The sequence below is a fragment of the Mauremys mutica genome, chromosome 4 (genome assembly GCF_020497125.1).
Source record: "Mauremys mutica isolate MM-2020 ecotype Southern chromosome 4, ASM2049712v1, whole genome shotgun sequence".
NCBI classification, from domain to species: Eukaryota; Metazoa; Chordata; order Testudines; family Geoemydidae; genus Mauremys; species Mauremys mutica.
In genome coordinates this window covers 116524160-116538209 of record NC_059075.1, presented here as the reverse complement: position 1 = coordinate 116538209, position 14050 = coordinate 116524160, and the positions used below count along the sequence as shown (strand labels likewise).

General features: G+C 50.0%; 2 protein-coding genes across 2 annotated transcripts in view; both read right to left on the bottom strand.

The window, feature by feature from the left end:
• The window catches only part of LOC123368725 (olfactory receptor-like protein COR4), a 58374-nt gene extending 46683 nt beyond the window's left edge, over positions 1–11691 (bottom strand). The window contains exon 1 of the mRNA XM_045013783.1: positions 11658–11691. The gene's annotated coding sequence lies outside the window, so the exon portion shown is untranslated. The remainder of the gene's footprint in view (positions 1–11657) is intronic.
• Positions 4421–5724, bottom strand: LOC123368726 (olfactory receptor-like protein COR4). The gene has a single exon (XM_045013784.1). It carries the CDS (start codon positions 5722–5724, stop codon positions 4726–4728), a length of 999 nt encoding a protein of 332 aa, XP_044869719.1. The 3' UTR covers positions 4421–4725.
• Positions 11692–14050: the final 2359 nt, after the last annotated feature.

Here is a 14050-nt window from a genome sequence, read left to right as displayed (position 1 = left end):
TGATTTTATATGTCTGACCCAACAGGGCTCCCCCCTTCAGGAATGGAGAGATTGAAAAGTTCGGAGGAATCACAGCCTAACCCCTAGGCCCGCTGCCTTTCAGACCCATGACGCCCAATTTGCTCCCTTCTGCCTCCTACTGCTGCCACCCCCTTTCCGCCCTCACCCAAACACAGAGGAGTTTTCATCTCACTCCCCTGCCCCCAACACAGCTCAGCCCCAGGGCCAGGGAAAAGCAATTCTAAAGGCTGGGGAGCCGGCTGCGTGGCCTACAGAGGTAACAGTATCCTAGAGCTGAGAACTGTGCAGGCAGAGGAAGGGGGCAAAAAACAGGACCACACCCAGCTACCAGCACCAGCCATCTTAACAGAAAACATCACCCAACCCATGAAAGAGTCATAGGACTGGAAGGGACGTCGAGATGTCATCAAGGACAGGCCCCTGCACTCATGGCAGGACCAAGCACCATCAAGAACATCCCTGACAGGAGTTTGTCTAACCTGCTCTGAAAAGTCTCCCCTTATGGAGATTCCACAACCTCCCTAGGCAATTTATTCCAGTTCCTACTACCCTGATGATTAGGAATTTTTTCCTAATGTCCAACCTAAACCTCCCTTGCTGCAATTTAAGCCCATTGCTTCTTGTCCTTTCATCAGAAGTTAAGGAGAATAATTTTTCTCCCTACTCCTTGTAACAACCTTTTAGGTATTTGAAAACTGTTATGTCCCCCTCAGACTTTTCTTTTCCAGACTAAACAAACCCAATTCTTTCAATCTTCCCTCATAGGTCATGTTTTCTAGACCTTTCATCATTTTTGTTGCTCTTCTCAGGACTCTCTCCAATTTGTCCACATGTTTCCTGAAATGTGGCGCTCAGAACTGGACACGATACTGCAGTTGATGCCTTATTAGAGCTGTGTAGAGTGGAAGAATTACTTGGCCTGTCTTGCTTCCAACACTCCTGCTAATGGTGGATTGTCTGTCACTTGAAGTCTTTCCAACTGGGTATCTAGCTAAAAGATGTGTGAGAGCTAGAAAAATAATAATTACGGGCTTGATACAGAAATTACAGGGCAAGGTTTTGCTATGCAGGAGGTCAGATTAGATGATCATATTAACCTCTTCTGGCCTTAAAACTGTATGAAAAATCAGTTTTACCCAATCAGGGGTGGTAAATTGTAAGGCATTATTAGGCACTAATTGTAAGGGTAGGGTGATTGCTTGGCATCTACGCAGAACAAAGTTAAAGTTGTTTGTTTGCTGTAACTGTGCTTTTTCCATAGTTAAACATGTCTGGATTTCTTTTAAGCCTAACTTTGACACCAAATTCACTGAGTCCTCCCTACGGAAGGAAAGACTGAACCATTCGTTTTCAGTTACACTGCTCTTGAGACTTCTCCCTGTGGGTCAGCAAAACATCAAGAGCTTTCCATAAAACTAAGCAAAGGCAAATAACCAAATCTACTAAGCATGTTAGGGCACCAAGGAGGGCATTGTAATGAGCCCCTCTGTGCCTGCCTTGAGACTACAATTGGAGGTGTGACTTCAGGCACGTGATCTCTAAATGACACAGAAATTAATATATAAAGGTTGTTGGTGCCCTAACATGATCCCTTAGGGATAAGGAGTGATTGGACACTCTCTTCCGCCAGTAGCTGTGATACAATACTTCTTTCTTTCAGTGGAGGTGGCATAGCTATTTTCCTTTGGTTCTGATTCCTGGACATAACTTTCCATTTTCTCCATGTACTTGGAAATGTGATGTTAGTGCAGTCAACAGTTTTGCAACTTAAGACAGACATTGTTTGTTTGTTCATTCTTCTGTCTCAGGATAAATTGCAGTGGCAATGGACATGGTTCATGGAAGACCCTGAAAGGTCCAGATGGATATTAGGTAAGACTCCAGTATTATACATAGAGATGAACCTGAGTTACACACTTCAGATCTGGAATCAGATTCAGATCCGACTTCTTCAACCTTTGAGGATTTTCAGATTCTGGGCTTTGGTTCCAGCCAATTATAGAGATAAGTTCAGGGTTGTAAAATTTGTATTTATTGCTGTTGTGTTGTCAATTAGAGGTCAATGCCCCACTGTACTAGGTTCTCTGGAAAAACATAGTAACAAAGAGTTCCCGCCCTCAAGAGCTTACAGTCTAATAAACAAGACAGAAGAGGTGGGCGAAAGGAAGGATTATTATCCACATGTTACAAAGAGAGAATCGAGGCAAAGAGGGAATCTTTGCATTGTCCAAAATCACACAGGGGGTCTGTAGCAGAGCCAGGAATTGAAGGACGATCTCAGTCTAATGCTCCTAGTGCCAGTCTGACCGTTACCCAGTGCTGTGTATGCGTGTGAGTGGGGGAGCGGGGAGGACGGACACTTGGAGCCAGCGGCTTCTGGTGTGGCGGATCTCTAACCATAAGGAGGAAATAACAATAATTATTTGCACTGCAGCTTCCGCTGTCATGGTCGTGTTTGTTTGAAAAATGTAACCACTGGGCAGCATTGGAAGGGCGGAGGTGGTAGATGACATTGCAATAGCAGATGAGCCTCACTGTGTTAATAGACTGGAAAGGCCCTTGGATTGAGAACATGCTGTTTGTGTTTGATGAAATGGGGAAGGGGGAGCCAGAAGAAGGAAGCAAATGGAGACAGCCTCACTTTTGAGGTGTTCCATAGTTTTGCCTTCTTACGATACCAAATTCTGAACTATAAAAATCGTGCACAAAACAGAATTACACTTCCCTGCCCCCTCTCTAAATGCTGGGTGTGTTATTTTTTAAACGATCTCAAGATTTTAAGCCAATTGCATGATTTTTGGAAGCCTGATTCATGGTTTTCAAATGCTTGGGATTAGCAACACTGCCAGGGGATGTGTTATGAAGCAGCAGTAACCAAGTGACTGGGACATAACAGACATTGTGGTCATCTAAAAGGACTATCTGGAATAGGGTGAGCAGATGTCCCGATTTTATAGGGACAGTCCCGATTTCTGGGTCTTTTTCTTATATAGGCTCCTATTACCCCCCACCCCCGTCCTGATTTTTCCCATTTACTGTCTGGTCACCCTAATCTGGAAGGATCTAAAAAGTATGAATGCTTTCTAACTTACCCTCAGCGAGCAGACACTATAAAGTACCCAGCTCAAACCCAAACACATACCAGGTATATTTCATTGGAGAAAATTTGTGATAATGTACATGAATCTGGAAACTCCCTATGGGGAACTGGATGCCTAATTCCAGTCAATTTTATGGAGACTTGGATGTCTAAATCTCCTAGACAGCCTTGAAAATCTCAGCCCTGTTAAAAAGTGAGTGTAAATCTAAAGCTCCATCCCAACTCTTCCCAGACATCACAGCGGCTGGTTTCCTGTAAGATATTCACTACCTACATTCAAGACCAATGGTGTCATTCAGATTTAATTCATGCCATGAAATTTCCTTCTTCCATGCTGCTCACTCTTATTATCCCGGCAGGTATGGTTTCATGCACCCCTGTATAAATGGCTAAGCATTAACTTGAGCATGAGTTCGAACCCTGGGCTTACATTGCATGGTAGATGTACTGTGAGGTGACTGGTGCTTCGAAAATTCACTCTTGTAATTTGCCATACCCAAAAGATTCAGCAATGGCCAGTGATTTTGGTAGCCTCTGTTTATGCATGCCCAACCTAGGTCCCCTCGGTCCTAATTTCCAGAAACTCCACCACTCCAGCTGAAGTCAACGGGAGCTGTAAGTACTCAGCACTTGAGAAAATAAGGCCCAAGGTCTTTTACATTGAGATCCCAATAACAGTGGCATTCACAACCAACGACTATCTTTGAAAATGTGTCTGTATATGTTTGGTCACCTAAACTACCTGCTCTTTAATTGTGTGACTCCTAAACTCATAAAGAGTTGTGTGGGGGACTTTTGGTGTGAGTACTGAAGAAATATTACATCTGACTGAGCATTCATGACATTCTCCCTTTCAACAAACACAGCTTTGAATATAGTATCACACACACAAATGTCTCTCAAAAAACAGATGAGTTGGGCTGTGGATCTGATTGAAGCAAAATCACAAAATTTAATTGAACAAATATCTGTCAATGTTTTTGGACATTAAAACCAGACCTGGTTATTGCTCATGAATCCATTGTTGCAGTGTGAACTTTTCCCTTTTATTCAGTAATTCTAAACAATATTTAAATCAACCTCTTATATCTTACACTGAAAAAAACAATTTTAAAGTATTTTATTATAGGCACAGGGGAGCAAGCCATCATTTAATAACTGACATGGCCTTTTTATGCACATAAGGCCTCTATTCAGGAACACATCTCTCTTCAAAGCAGCACTTAAATACATGTTTAACATGTGCTTAAGCCCCACTGAAGTCAAAGGGAGAGATACTTAAACATGTGCTTAAGGACTTTCTGAATCAGAGCCAATGGGCAGGTCTACGCTACGGGGACAGGTCGATCTAAGCTACACAGTTTGAGTTACGTTAGTTGCATAACTCAAGTTGATATAGCTTTGATATACTTACCACGGGGTTCACATTGCACTGGGTCGACAGAAGAAACTCTCCTGTAGACTCCCCTTACTTATCTCGTTCTGGTGGAGTCAATGCCAGAGTGATAGTCTGTTGATCCAATGGGTCTTCACTAGACCTGCTAAATTGTCCCCCGGTGGATTTATCACCGCAGCATTGATCCACCCCATAGTGGAGACAAGTCCTATGTGTGCAGAGAAGCCATTGAAGGATTTGGTTGTCCTATTCTGACACCCTTTGGGGAAAAATGGGCCCTCAATTTTGTTTCTATTGCTCTCCTCAGGGCATCCTTCACATCCTTGTTCCTCAAGCTGTAGATGAGGGGGTTCAGCATGGGGATCACCATAGTGTAGAACACGGAGGCCATTTTGTCTGTGTCCAATGAGTAGCTGGTGCTGGGTCGGAAATACATGAAAAGAATTGTCCCGTGGAACATGGATACGGCCATCAGGTGGGAGGTGCAGGTGTAGAAGGCTTTGCGCCTGCCCTCGGTGGAGCGGATCCGCAGCACAGTCACAATAATTAAGATGTATGAGATGAGAATGGTCACAGTGCTGCTTACCTCAATCAGACTGCCAAAGAGGAAAACAAGCAGCTGATTGATAGAGGTGCCAGAAGAGGAGAGCTTTAGAAGTGGGTTGATATCACAGAAAAAATGATTCAGGATATTGGAGTCGCAATAGGATAATCTTAACAAACTGCTCGTGTGTATCACGGAGTTCAGGAAGGCCCATAGATATGAACCAGCCACCAGCTGCAGGCAGTGCTTTGGCGACATGATGACCATATACAGCAGTGGGTTACAGATGGCTACATAATGGTCATATGCCATTACTGCCAGCAGAAGGCACTGAGAGATGACAAACAATATGAAGCTAAAATATTGGATGATGCACGCTGTATAGGAAATAGCTTTCCTCTCTGCTAAGAAGCTCATCAGCATCTTGGGAGTGATGACTGTGGAGTAACAGGCATCCACGAGAGACAAATTCTTGAGAAAGAAGTACATGGGGGTGTGAAGACGGGGGTCGATCCTGATTAAAACCATCATCCCCAGATTCCACACCAGGGTGATAACATAGATCACTAGGAACACCACAAAGAGGGGGACCTGCAGCTCTGGAAGATCTGTCACACCTGTGAGAATGAACTCGGTCACTGCCGTACAATTTCCTCCAGCCATTCATTCAGCCTGGGGCGCTAGCTGCGGGAACAACCATAAAGGAAGGCAAACGGTGTATGTTAATATAAAGAACTGTGGTCATATACGTAAAGACCCTTTGAGTTGTGGAATGGAACCAGGGGTGGCTCCAGGCCCCAACACGCTAAGCGCGTGCTTGGGGCGGCAAGCCACAGGGGGCGCTCTGCCGGCCGCCGCAGAGGGTCTGCTGGTCCCACGGCTTCGGTGGACCTCCCACAGGCGTGCCTGTGGAGGGTCCGCTGCCTGCGGGAGGTCCACTGAAGCCACGGGACCAGCGGACCCTCCGCAGGCAAGCCACCGAAGGTAGCCTGCCTGCCGTGCTTGGGGCGGCAGAATGCCTAGAGCCACTCCTGAATGGAACCTGGAACAACTGATGGGAAAACCCAGAACTCTTTCACTTCTTCTAAGGGAGAAAAAAATCCTTTATCTCTAGGAAAGTGCATTACCCTGCCATTTAGTCTGATTTACACATTTTGACCCTGATTCTGCTGATATTTTAATTTCATTTATTAGTGTAGCCCCACAGACTCAGTGGAATGCCTCGCATGAATAACATTAAGGAATATATTTAATTGTGTGGGACTGGTACCTTAGACAATAGTAGAATCCATGGATCTCCATTACACCTGGGAACAATAACATGGTTAGGAGGAACACATAGTTTGCATCGCACTCTCTGGTTATTGGTTGACATACTTTCATTGAGAAAATATTTCAAAAATGGAGCTTCCAAATTTATCCCTTCTGGACACTGCAGCCATGCTGACTAAATCCTGTAGCTTCTTGTTCTTCGGCTGCTGAAAAATTACCACACGTACACGTCTAATGATCAGACTAAAAGCGTGTAGCCAGGAGTGAATATTTCTGAGAAAATTAACAACAGTGAACATATTTTTAGAAACATATTCATAATAAGAAAAAATATTCTATGTATAGATTGATCTTTTAACCTGTCTTTATAGGGATAAGAAACTGCCTGTAAACCTGTTTCATCGTATGTCAATATCCTCAATGGACCTCTTTCCTCACCCCATGTCACAATAGCGATTGCCAAATCATACAATTGTTAATTGTACTTAGCTCATGTCGCACATTCCAGTTTGTGAAATTATGGGGATGGCTTGGTTCTCATTCCTAACACCCTGGCAATATGAAAGGTAGTGAACGTCCAGTGCGATCATGAGGTATGTATGTGTAGTATGTTTTTTGTGGCCAAAGCTCAAGAAAAAGTATGTATGTGTGTGTGTGTCTGTGTGTACATATTCATACACATGACATACATACAGAGATGTGTCATTTATTTCTTTATCCACTCTTTGATTTTGGCCACTTAGCATGTCAGTCAGTCGGCATTCAGACAAATATTACAAATAAAATGATTAGGCAATTTCAAAGGCAGCTTCCTTAATGTGCAGTTCTACACAAGGTACCAAGGAAGAAAGATCTGACTTCTTTCATCAAATGCATCCAAGCAAACAAAAATAGGTCATTTAAGGCTTGATCCTCAGGTATTTATGTGCGGTATGTTTTTTTGTGGCCAAAGATCAAGAAAAAGTGTGTGTGTGTGTGTGTGTGTGTGTGTGTGTGTGTGTGTGTGTGTGTAGATATTCATACACATGCCGTACGTACACACACATGTCATTTATTTCTTTACCCACTCTTTGGTGTTGGCCAAATAGCATGTCAGTCAGTCGGTATTCAGACAAATATTACAAATAAGTGGGCTGTAGTCCACAAAACCTTATGCCACTAGTACTCCTGTTCTTTTTGCGGATAGAGACTAACACAGCTGCTAATCTGAAACAAATAAAATGATTATTCAACTTCAAAGGCAGCTTGCTTAACATGCAGTTCTACAGAAGATAGAAAGGAAGAAGGACTTGACTTATTTCATCAAACGCATCCAAGCAAAGAACAATAGGTCATTCAGGGCTTGATCCTGCGTGGAGCTGAGCATTCTTCCCTCAGTCCAGCAGAACATTTAAGCAGGTGCATAACTTTTCATAGAATCATAGAAATGTAGGACCTGAAGAGGTCATCTAGTCCATCCCCCAGCGCTTCTAAACCTTTCATCATTTTTATTGCTCTCCTCTGGGCTGTCTCCAATCTAGCTCCATCTTTCCTGAAGTGGAGCACCCAGAATTTTAAGCATGTTGATTTCAATGGGGCTGCTTACGTTCTTCAGGTTGCTTAAAGTTAAGCATGTGCTTATATGTTTCTTTGGATTGGGGCTAACGTGCTCAGTACCTTAGTGGTCTGAGCTCTTCTTCTGGATGAGCTGAGAAGTTGGGAAATGTCTGTAGATCCTAGGAGTGCTGTTAAGAAGAAACTGGAGGGACTTCAACAAATCTCTAACTATTAGAAATCAGGGTGAGATGGGGGAAGGGCTGATTATTCCACACCTGCCTATTGAAGGTTATTAAACCTTCTTTTGCACCATCTGCTACTAGCCACTATGAGAGACAAGACACTAGATGGAGCTCAGGTCTGATCGAATCTGGCAATTTCTGTGTGTTTATTCAGTGTTTCATAAAAAGACCGGTGAATCCAAATACTTCTGCAGATCAAATTCCTTCTAAAGAAAGAATCTGAACCAGAGCTCAGCTAGTTACATTATAGCAAATTTCTGCTATTTCCTACCCCCACTTTTAAAGGAAGTGCAGGATTGATGACCATAAACACATTTTTAATGCTAAAAGAGCTCTCCTGCCTGTTCACAGATCTCAGATCCTAGATCCAGATCCTGAGAGATTGAACCCCCTTTTCAAGCTCTGCGACCAGGGCTCGGCTACTCCACCCTGAGCACAAAGTCTCATCCCCTTGGGGAGGGGGAGAGGCTGGTTTGTAGAGGATGTACGCCTGCCCGCTGACCCTCCCCTGCCTCCTTCTCCCGCAGCACATCCATCGCTCTCTCCTTTCAAATAACACCCAGGAGAGAGCCAGGGCCGTCCAGACCAGCGCGGCCCTGCTCCAGTTTGCCACCTCCCTGCCTGGATTTGACATAAGTGACCTCTGACCCCAGCGTCCTGCAGAGTCAAGTTCCTCATCCCCTGGCTAATTGGTCCCCCCGGGTCCGTAAGGGACTGCGTTCCATAGGCCGCTCGGTGGCAGGGTCGTGCCTGGCCTCAGGGCCCTTGTTATTCTGGAGCCGCGAGGCAGCGAGTGCTCAGCGAGGGCCCTTGCCCTGCTCCCTTTGCTCCGAGCTCCCTTGGGGGCAGAGAGGAAGAGGGCTGTCGCTCCTCTCCCCCAGCGCCTCCTACAGAGGGGAGGGAGCAGAGCTCAGGTCCAGGGGTGCTGGGGAGCTGAAGGGAGAATGGTGATGGATTCCCCTCTCCTCCTCCTTCCACCAGACCTCCTCCACCTTCTCCAAGGCAGGTGAATTCGTGCTGCAGCTGGGTCTCTGGATATCCCACCCAGCCAGTGACATCAGTCGGCATGCCAAGGGTGGGATATACTGGCTGCACAAGCTCCTGCTCCAGAAGAGGGGTAAGAAACCCAGCTGGGCAATGGGACCCCAAGGAAACGAGCCTCTGGGAGACTAGCTCCAGCTGGCCATTGGGACGCCTCTAGAACTAAGGCCTCTCTGCTTAGACCCGCTGTAGCGGGAAAGAGGAACCCCAATAGAAACAAGGCCCCTCCTTTGAGACTCCCTCTGCTGGGCAATGGGACCCTACAGAAAGAAGCCCCCTCCTCTGAGACCGACTCCAGCTTAGATGGTGACTCTTTCTCTCCCCCTCTCTCTGAATTAGGGAGATGAGTGTGAAAGTGCCAGGGAAATTGGCTGCTTTATCTCATAGCCCGGCTCTGTCCCCCAGCCCAGGGAAATCAGCCCACCCCCGTACGGGGCAGCCAGATCGTGAGTGGACAGGAATGGAGCTGTTGAGACACATGGAGGGAAAGAGCCCATCCTGAGGGCAGGGGCAGGAGCAGGCACCACAGGGAACGGACACAAAGCTTGTAGGGTGTCACTAGTCGGGTAGCCAGGGCCAGATTCTGACTTCAGTGAGTGTGGGAGGTTCTCAGTATTAGACACCCCCATGAACAGGCACCCACTCCCTGAGCAGCTCAAAGCAGGGCAGACCCAGCTCCCCAGCAAGGCTATTTCCTAACAGGCGTCACAACAGCACGACACGCTGCCATTGCTCATGCTAGGGGCTGCCAACTCCCCTAGCCACCTCTGTGAGCCTTTCATCCCCCTCCGGGCCTCAGGCCGGTTCCTAGAGCTCTGGTATCGTGTTATCCCAGCCCCCACCTGCTCTGGGAGAACTGGAGGAGTCAGTCAGCAGAGGCTGCATAAGTGCCCCATTCACCAGAGCCACTGCCCATGGCATCACGTTAAGGACATGGGGATCCCTTGGGGAAAGGTGTCCACTTCCTCTCACCCCCCGGCACTACTGCCCAAAGCCTCCAGGCCCCTCAGCTGGAGGGGGTGAGGGTGGCTGAGGGGACTCTGGGGAGCGGAGCTGAATCCCCAGATGGGTTGGGAGGTAGAACAGCTCTCGGGGGGGAATCTGAGAGGAGTGGGGGAAGGAGTTCATTCCACAATGGTGGGAGAGGGGATGGAAGTCACTAGAGAAGAGACAAGATTTCGTCTCGGGGGTTGGGCGGGGGAATCCGTCCTTCAGACATGGGGAGGAAATTTTGCTGGCTCCCGGTGCCGTTAATACCCTTCGTTCTCATGGGTGTTGGAGTCTCTGATTGATCCTTGTTCCCTTGCAACAGGAGGACATCACAGCCTACATAATGGTCCAGCTATTTAATATCAAGGTCTTGGGCCAGGTGCCCGACGCCCTGCAGGGGCTGTGCTCTGTGGGGCAGCATTGAAGGCCCCCACTCGCATGACCAACTCAGACCCCCTGCCGCAGGTACTGCTCTGTCTCACTGTGCCTGGGGAGAAGGGCTGGGGGGAGCGGCCATAGAGCCCCCCGCAGTACTGAGAGAAACCAAGGCTGAGCACCTCGCTCTGGACACCCTGCCCCACCCCGACTCCTGGGGCTGGGGCCAGGCCAGATACTGGTTGGGAAGAATCAGGCTGTGGGGCTGGCCCAGAAGTAAGAGCATCCGCAGAGCCAGGGGTTATGCTCAATAGCCATTGCAGTCTGGGAGGGGTGGTCTGACATGGGGCCCGTCCCCTGTCGTCACTGCTCAGAACTTCCCATGACCCCTGTCATCCCTGATGCAGCGAATATCCGACCATCCCCCACCCGGGGCCCAATCCAACCACCTGGTATCTGAACCCTTCCCAGCCAGGAAGGAAACTCCCCCCGAACACCCTGGGGCAAGGGAGGATCCTCCCCGTCTGGCAGGTGGGAACTGAGACGCAGAGGAAGGGCTGTGGGCCTGGTCACACAATCCTGGGTGTAGATGTGGGAAGTGGACTGGGTCTTGGCCTAGAGCCTTTCCCCCAGGGGCACCTTCGCTTCTGCCCTTTTTTCTCCCCTCCGGCTAGGGGGTCTGTGAGTGTGAAATGAACAGGGAGGGTGACGGGGTCCTGGCACACAGCCTGGATGGGAGCTCCCCTTGGCTTGGAGCCCAGGCTCAGAGACATCTTTGTCATCCCGCTGTCCTTCTGTTATTGCTAGGAAGGGAGTCCCCTGATGAGGGGTCTCCAGGCCTCCAGTAAGTCATCCTCATTCCCGCCCGCATGTACCCCCTGCCCTGCCCTGCCCTGCCCTCCGGTTTCTCGCTGTTGACTCTGGCTGGACTCTTGACTCCAGACTCTGGCTATGACTTTGGCGTGACCCTTCTTGGCTCCAGATTTGGGCTATGAACCCCGGCTCAGTATTCTCCTTGCCTTTCTCTAGCCTCGCTCCAGGCCCTCCACCCACCCGCTCCAGCCCTGCCTCCTCCTCCTCCTGATCTTCCCCAAGCCCTCCGATATCGACCTTTGCGTGGATATGTACTTTGCCTCGTACTTCTGACCACCCGGCTTCGACCTCCGGCCTGGACATGGACACTGGCTCCGGTTCTGCCTGCACATACTCAACACCTGGCAGCAGTAGACAGACCCCACCATTAATCAAACCCTAACCCCGCCCCATGACCCCTTAGTCCCTCCCACCTGTCACCAGAAGTCCTGCCCCATGGGGGTATTACTTTGTGGTCAAGGCGGCCACATGACTGGAAGCCAGGTGTGTCATGTGACCCCTCTAAGAACTCCTCCCACCACCCTCTACCAATCAGGATGGGTTTCCTCCCGGAAGGACCACCCCAAGAGGAGATTTGACCAATCAGGGCAAGCTCTGGGGTGGGAGGGTGACCCATCCCGACGTGTGTCTTGTGACCCCTCTAAGAACTTCTCTCACTGCCCTCAACCAATTAGGATCGGTTTTGTCCTGACAGGACCACCCCAAGAGGGGATCCTGACCAATCAGGGCGAGTTCTGGGGCAGGGTGACCCGTCCAGGAGTGGGCCGTATGACCCACTAAGAACTCCTCCCAGGGCCCTCTGCCAATCAGAGTGCAGCACCATCACCTCATAAATCCCAGCGCTGGACGGAGGAGGCCATCTGTCACCAAGCACCCATGGTTTAGAAATTGTGGGAAGGCTGCGGAGAGGAAACCTGGAGTCCTTCACCACCCCCATGAGAACTTCAGACTCTGTCTTCGCCCCGAGGGTCTTTGACCATCCGCGGAGAAAACGCTACATCAGCGACAGTGCCGAGGAGGAGGAGGGTGTGACCGAGGGGAGCCCTTTGGCCCAGCCGTTGATGGATACGCTGGAACCCGAACCCGAAACCCAACTGCTTGTGAGACACCCCGATGAGCATGGTGGCCTCTCTTTGTTCACCCCCTTAGAGGTGGAATGCGATTGCGGCTCGGGGGAGTCACCGGCGCACAAGGTGAACACAGGTAAAGGAATGATTAAGTCAGGGGTGAAAGTAACTTCCAAGACTTCCCGGTACTGCCGGAGTCCTGAGGGGGCGTGGCCTCAACCAGAAGGGGCGGGGCCTCTCAAGATTTAAAGATCCTGGAGCATCGGCTGGGGCTGGGAGCCCCAGGGCCTTTAAATTCCCCCCGCAGCTCTGGCAGCTGGGTTCGAGCGTGGATTTAAAGGGCCCGGGGCTCCCATGGCTGTGGGGAGCCTGAGCCTTACCCGGCTGGAGCCAGGATTTAAAGGGCCCGGAGCTCCTGCCGCTGCAAAGAGCTCTCAGCCCTTTAATTCCCTGCCCCAGCCTGGGTGCTGGAGCTGCGTGGAGGGGAATGAAAGGGCTCTGGGATCTATGCAGCCACGGGGAGCGCTGAGCCCATTAAATCCCGGCCCCAGCGCAGCTGCTGGAGCTGTGTGGGGAGGAGGGGGGAGATTTAATGGGCTCTGGGTTCCCAGCAAGTGCTGGAGCTCTGAGCCCTTTAATTCCCGGCCCCAACCCAGCTCCTGGAGCTGCAGGGGAGAATTTAAAGGGCTCTGGGCTCCCCGCAGCCGTAGGAGTTCTGAGCCAGAGATGAAAGTAAGCTGGTACGGGCCAGTACAGCGTAGTGGCAAGAGCCAGTACGCTGTGCCGGATGGCACCGGATTCCTCAGCGGGGATTTAAAGGGCTCAGAGCTCCGGCGGCTGTGGGGAGCCCAGAGCCCTTTAAATCCCTCCTCCCCTCCCACCGCAGCTCCGGCAGACGGGCTGGGGCTGGGAATTAAAAAGCTCGGTGTTCCCTGCAGTGACAGGAGCTCTGGGCCCTTCAAATCCCGGCCCCAGCCCAGCAAAGCTCTGGCTCCCCGCAGCCGTGGCAGCTCCGGGCCCTTTAAATCCACACCCGAACCCGGCTGCCAGAGCTGCGGGGGAATTTAAAGGGCTCTGGGCTCCTTGTAGCCGCGGGAGCTCTGAGCCCTTTAATTCCCAGCCCCAGCCTGGCTTCCGGAGCTGCGGGGGGTATTTAAAGGTCTCTGGGCTCCCCGCAGCCGTGGGATCTCTGAAGCAGAGATGAAAATAAGCCATTACGGTCCAGTACAGCGTACCAGGAAGAGCCAATATGCCGTGCCGGACCGCACAGGAGTCCTCAGCAGGGATTTGAATGGCTCAGAGCTCTGGCGTCTGCAGGGAGCCCAGAGCCCTTTAATTTTCCCCCGCAGCTCTGGCAGCCGGGCTGGGGCCAGATTTAAAGGGCTTGGTGCTCCCCGCAGCTGTGGGAGCTCCGGGCCCTTCAAATCCACACCCGAATCCGGCTGCCGGAGCTGCGGGGCTAATCTAAAGGACTCGGGGCTCTGCGGTGGCCTTAGCCCTGAGCCCTTTAATTTGCCCCTGAGCCCAGGGTTGATTTAATCTTGAGAGGCCCCGCCTATTCCGGTTGAGGCCACGCCCCCTCAGGATTCCAGC

Excerpts from the sequence above, each read along its gene's own strand:
- LOC123368726 (XM_045013784.1), bottom strand. The coding sequence starts at position 5,724 with ATGGCTGGAGGAAATTGTACGGCAGTGACCGAGTTCATTCTCACAGGT.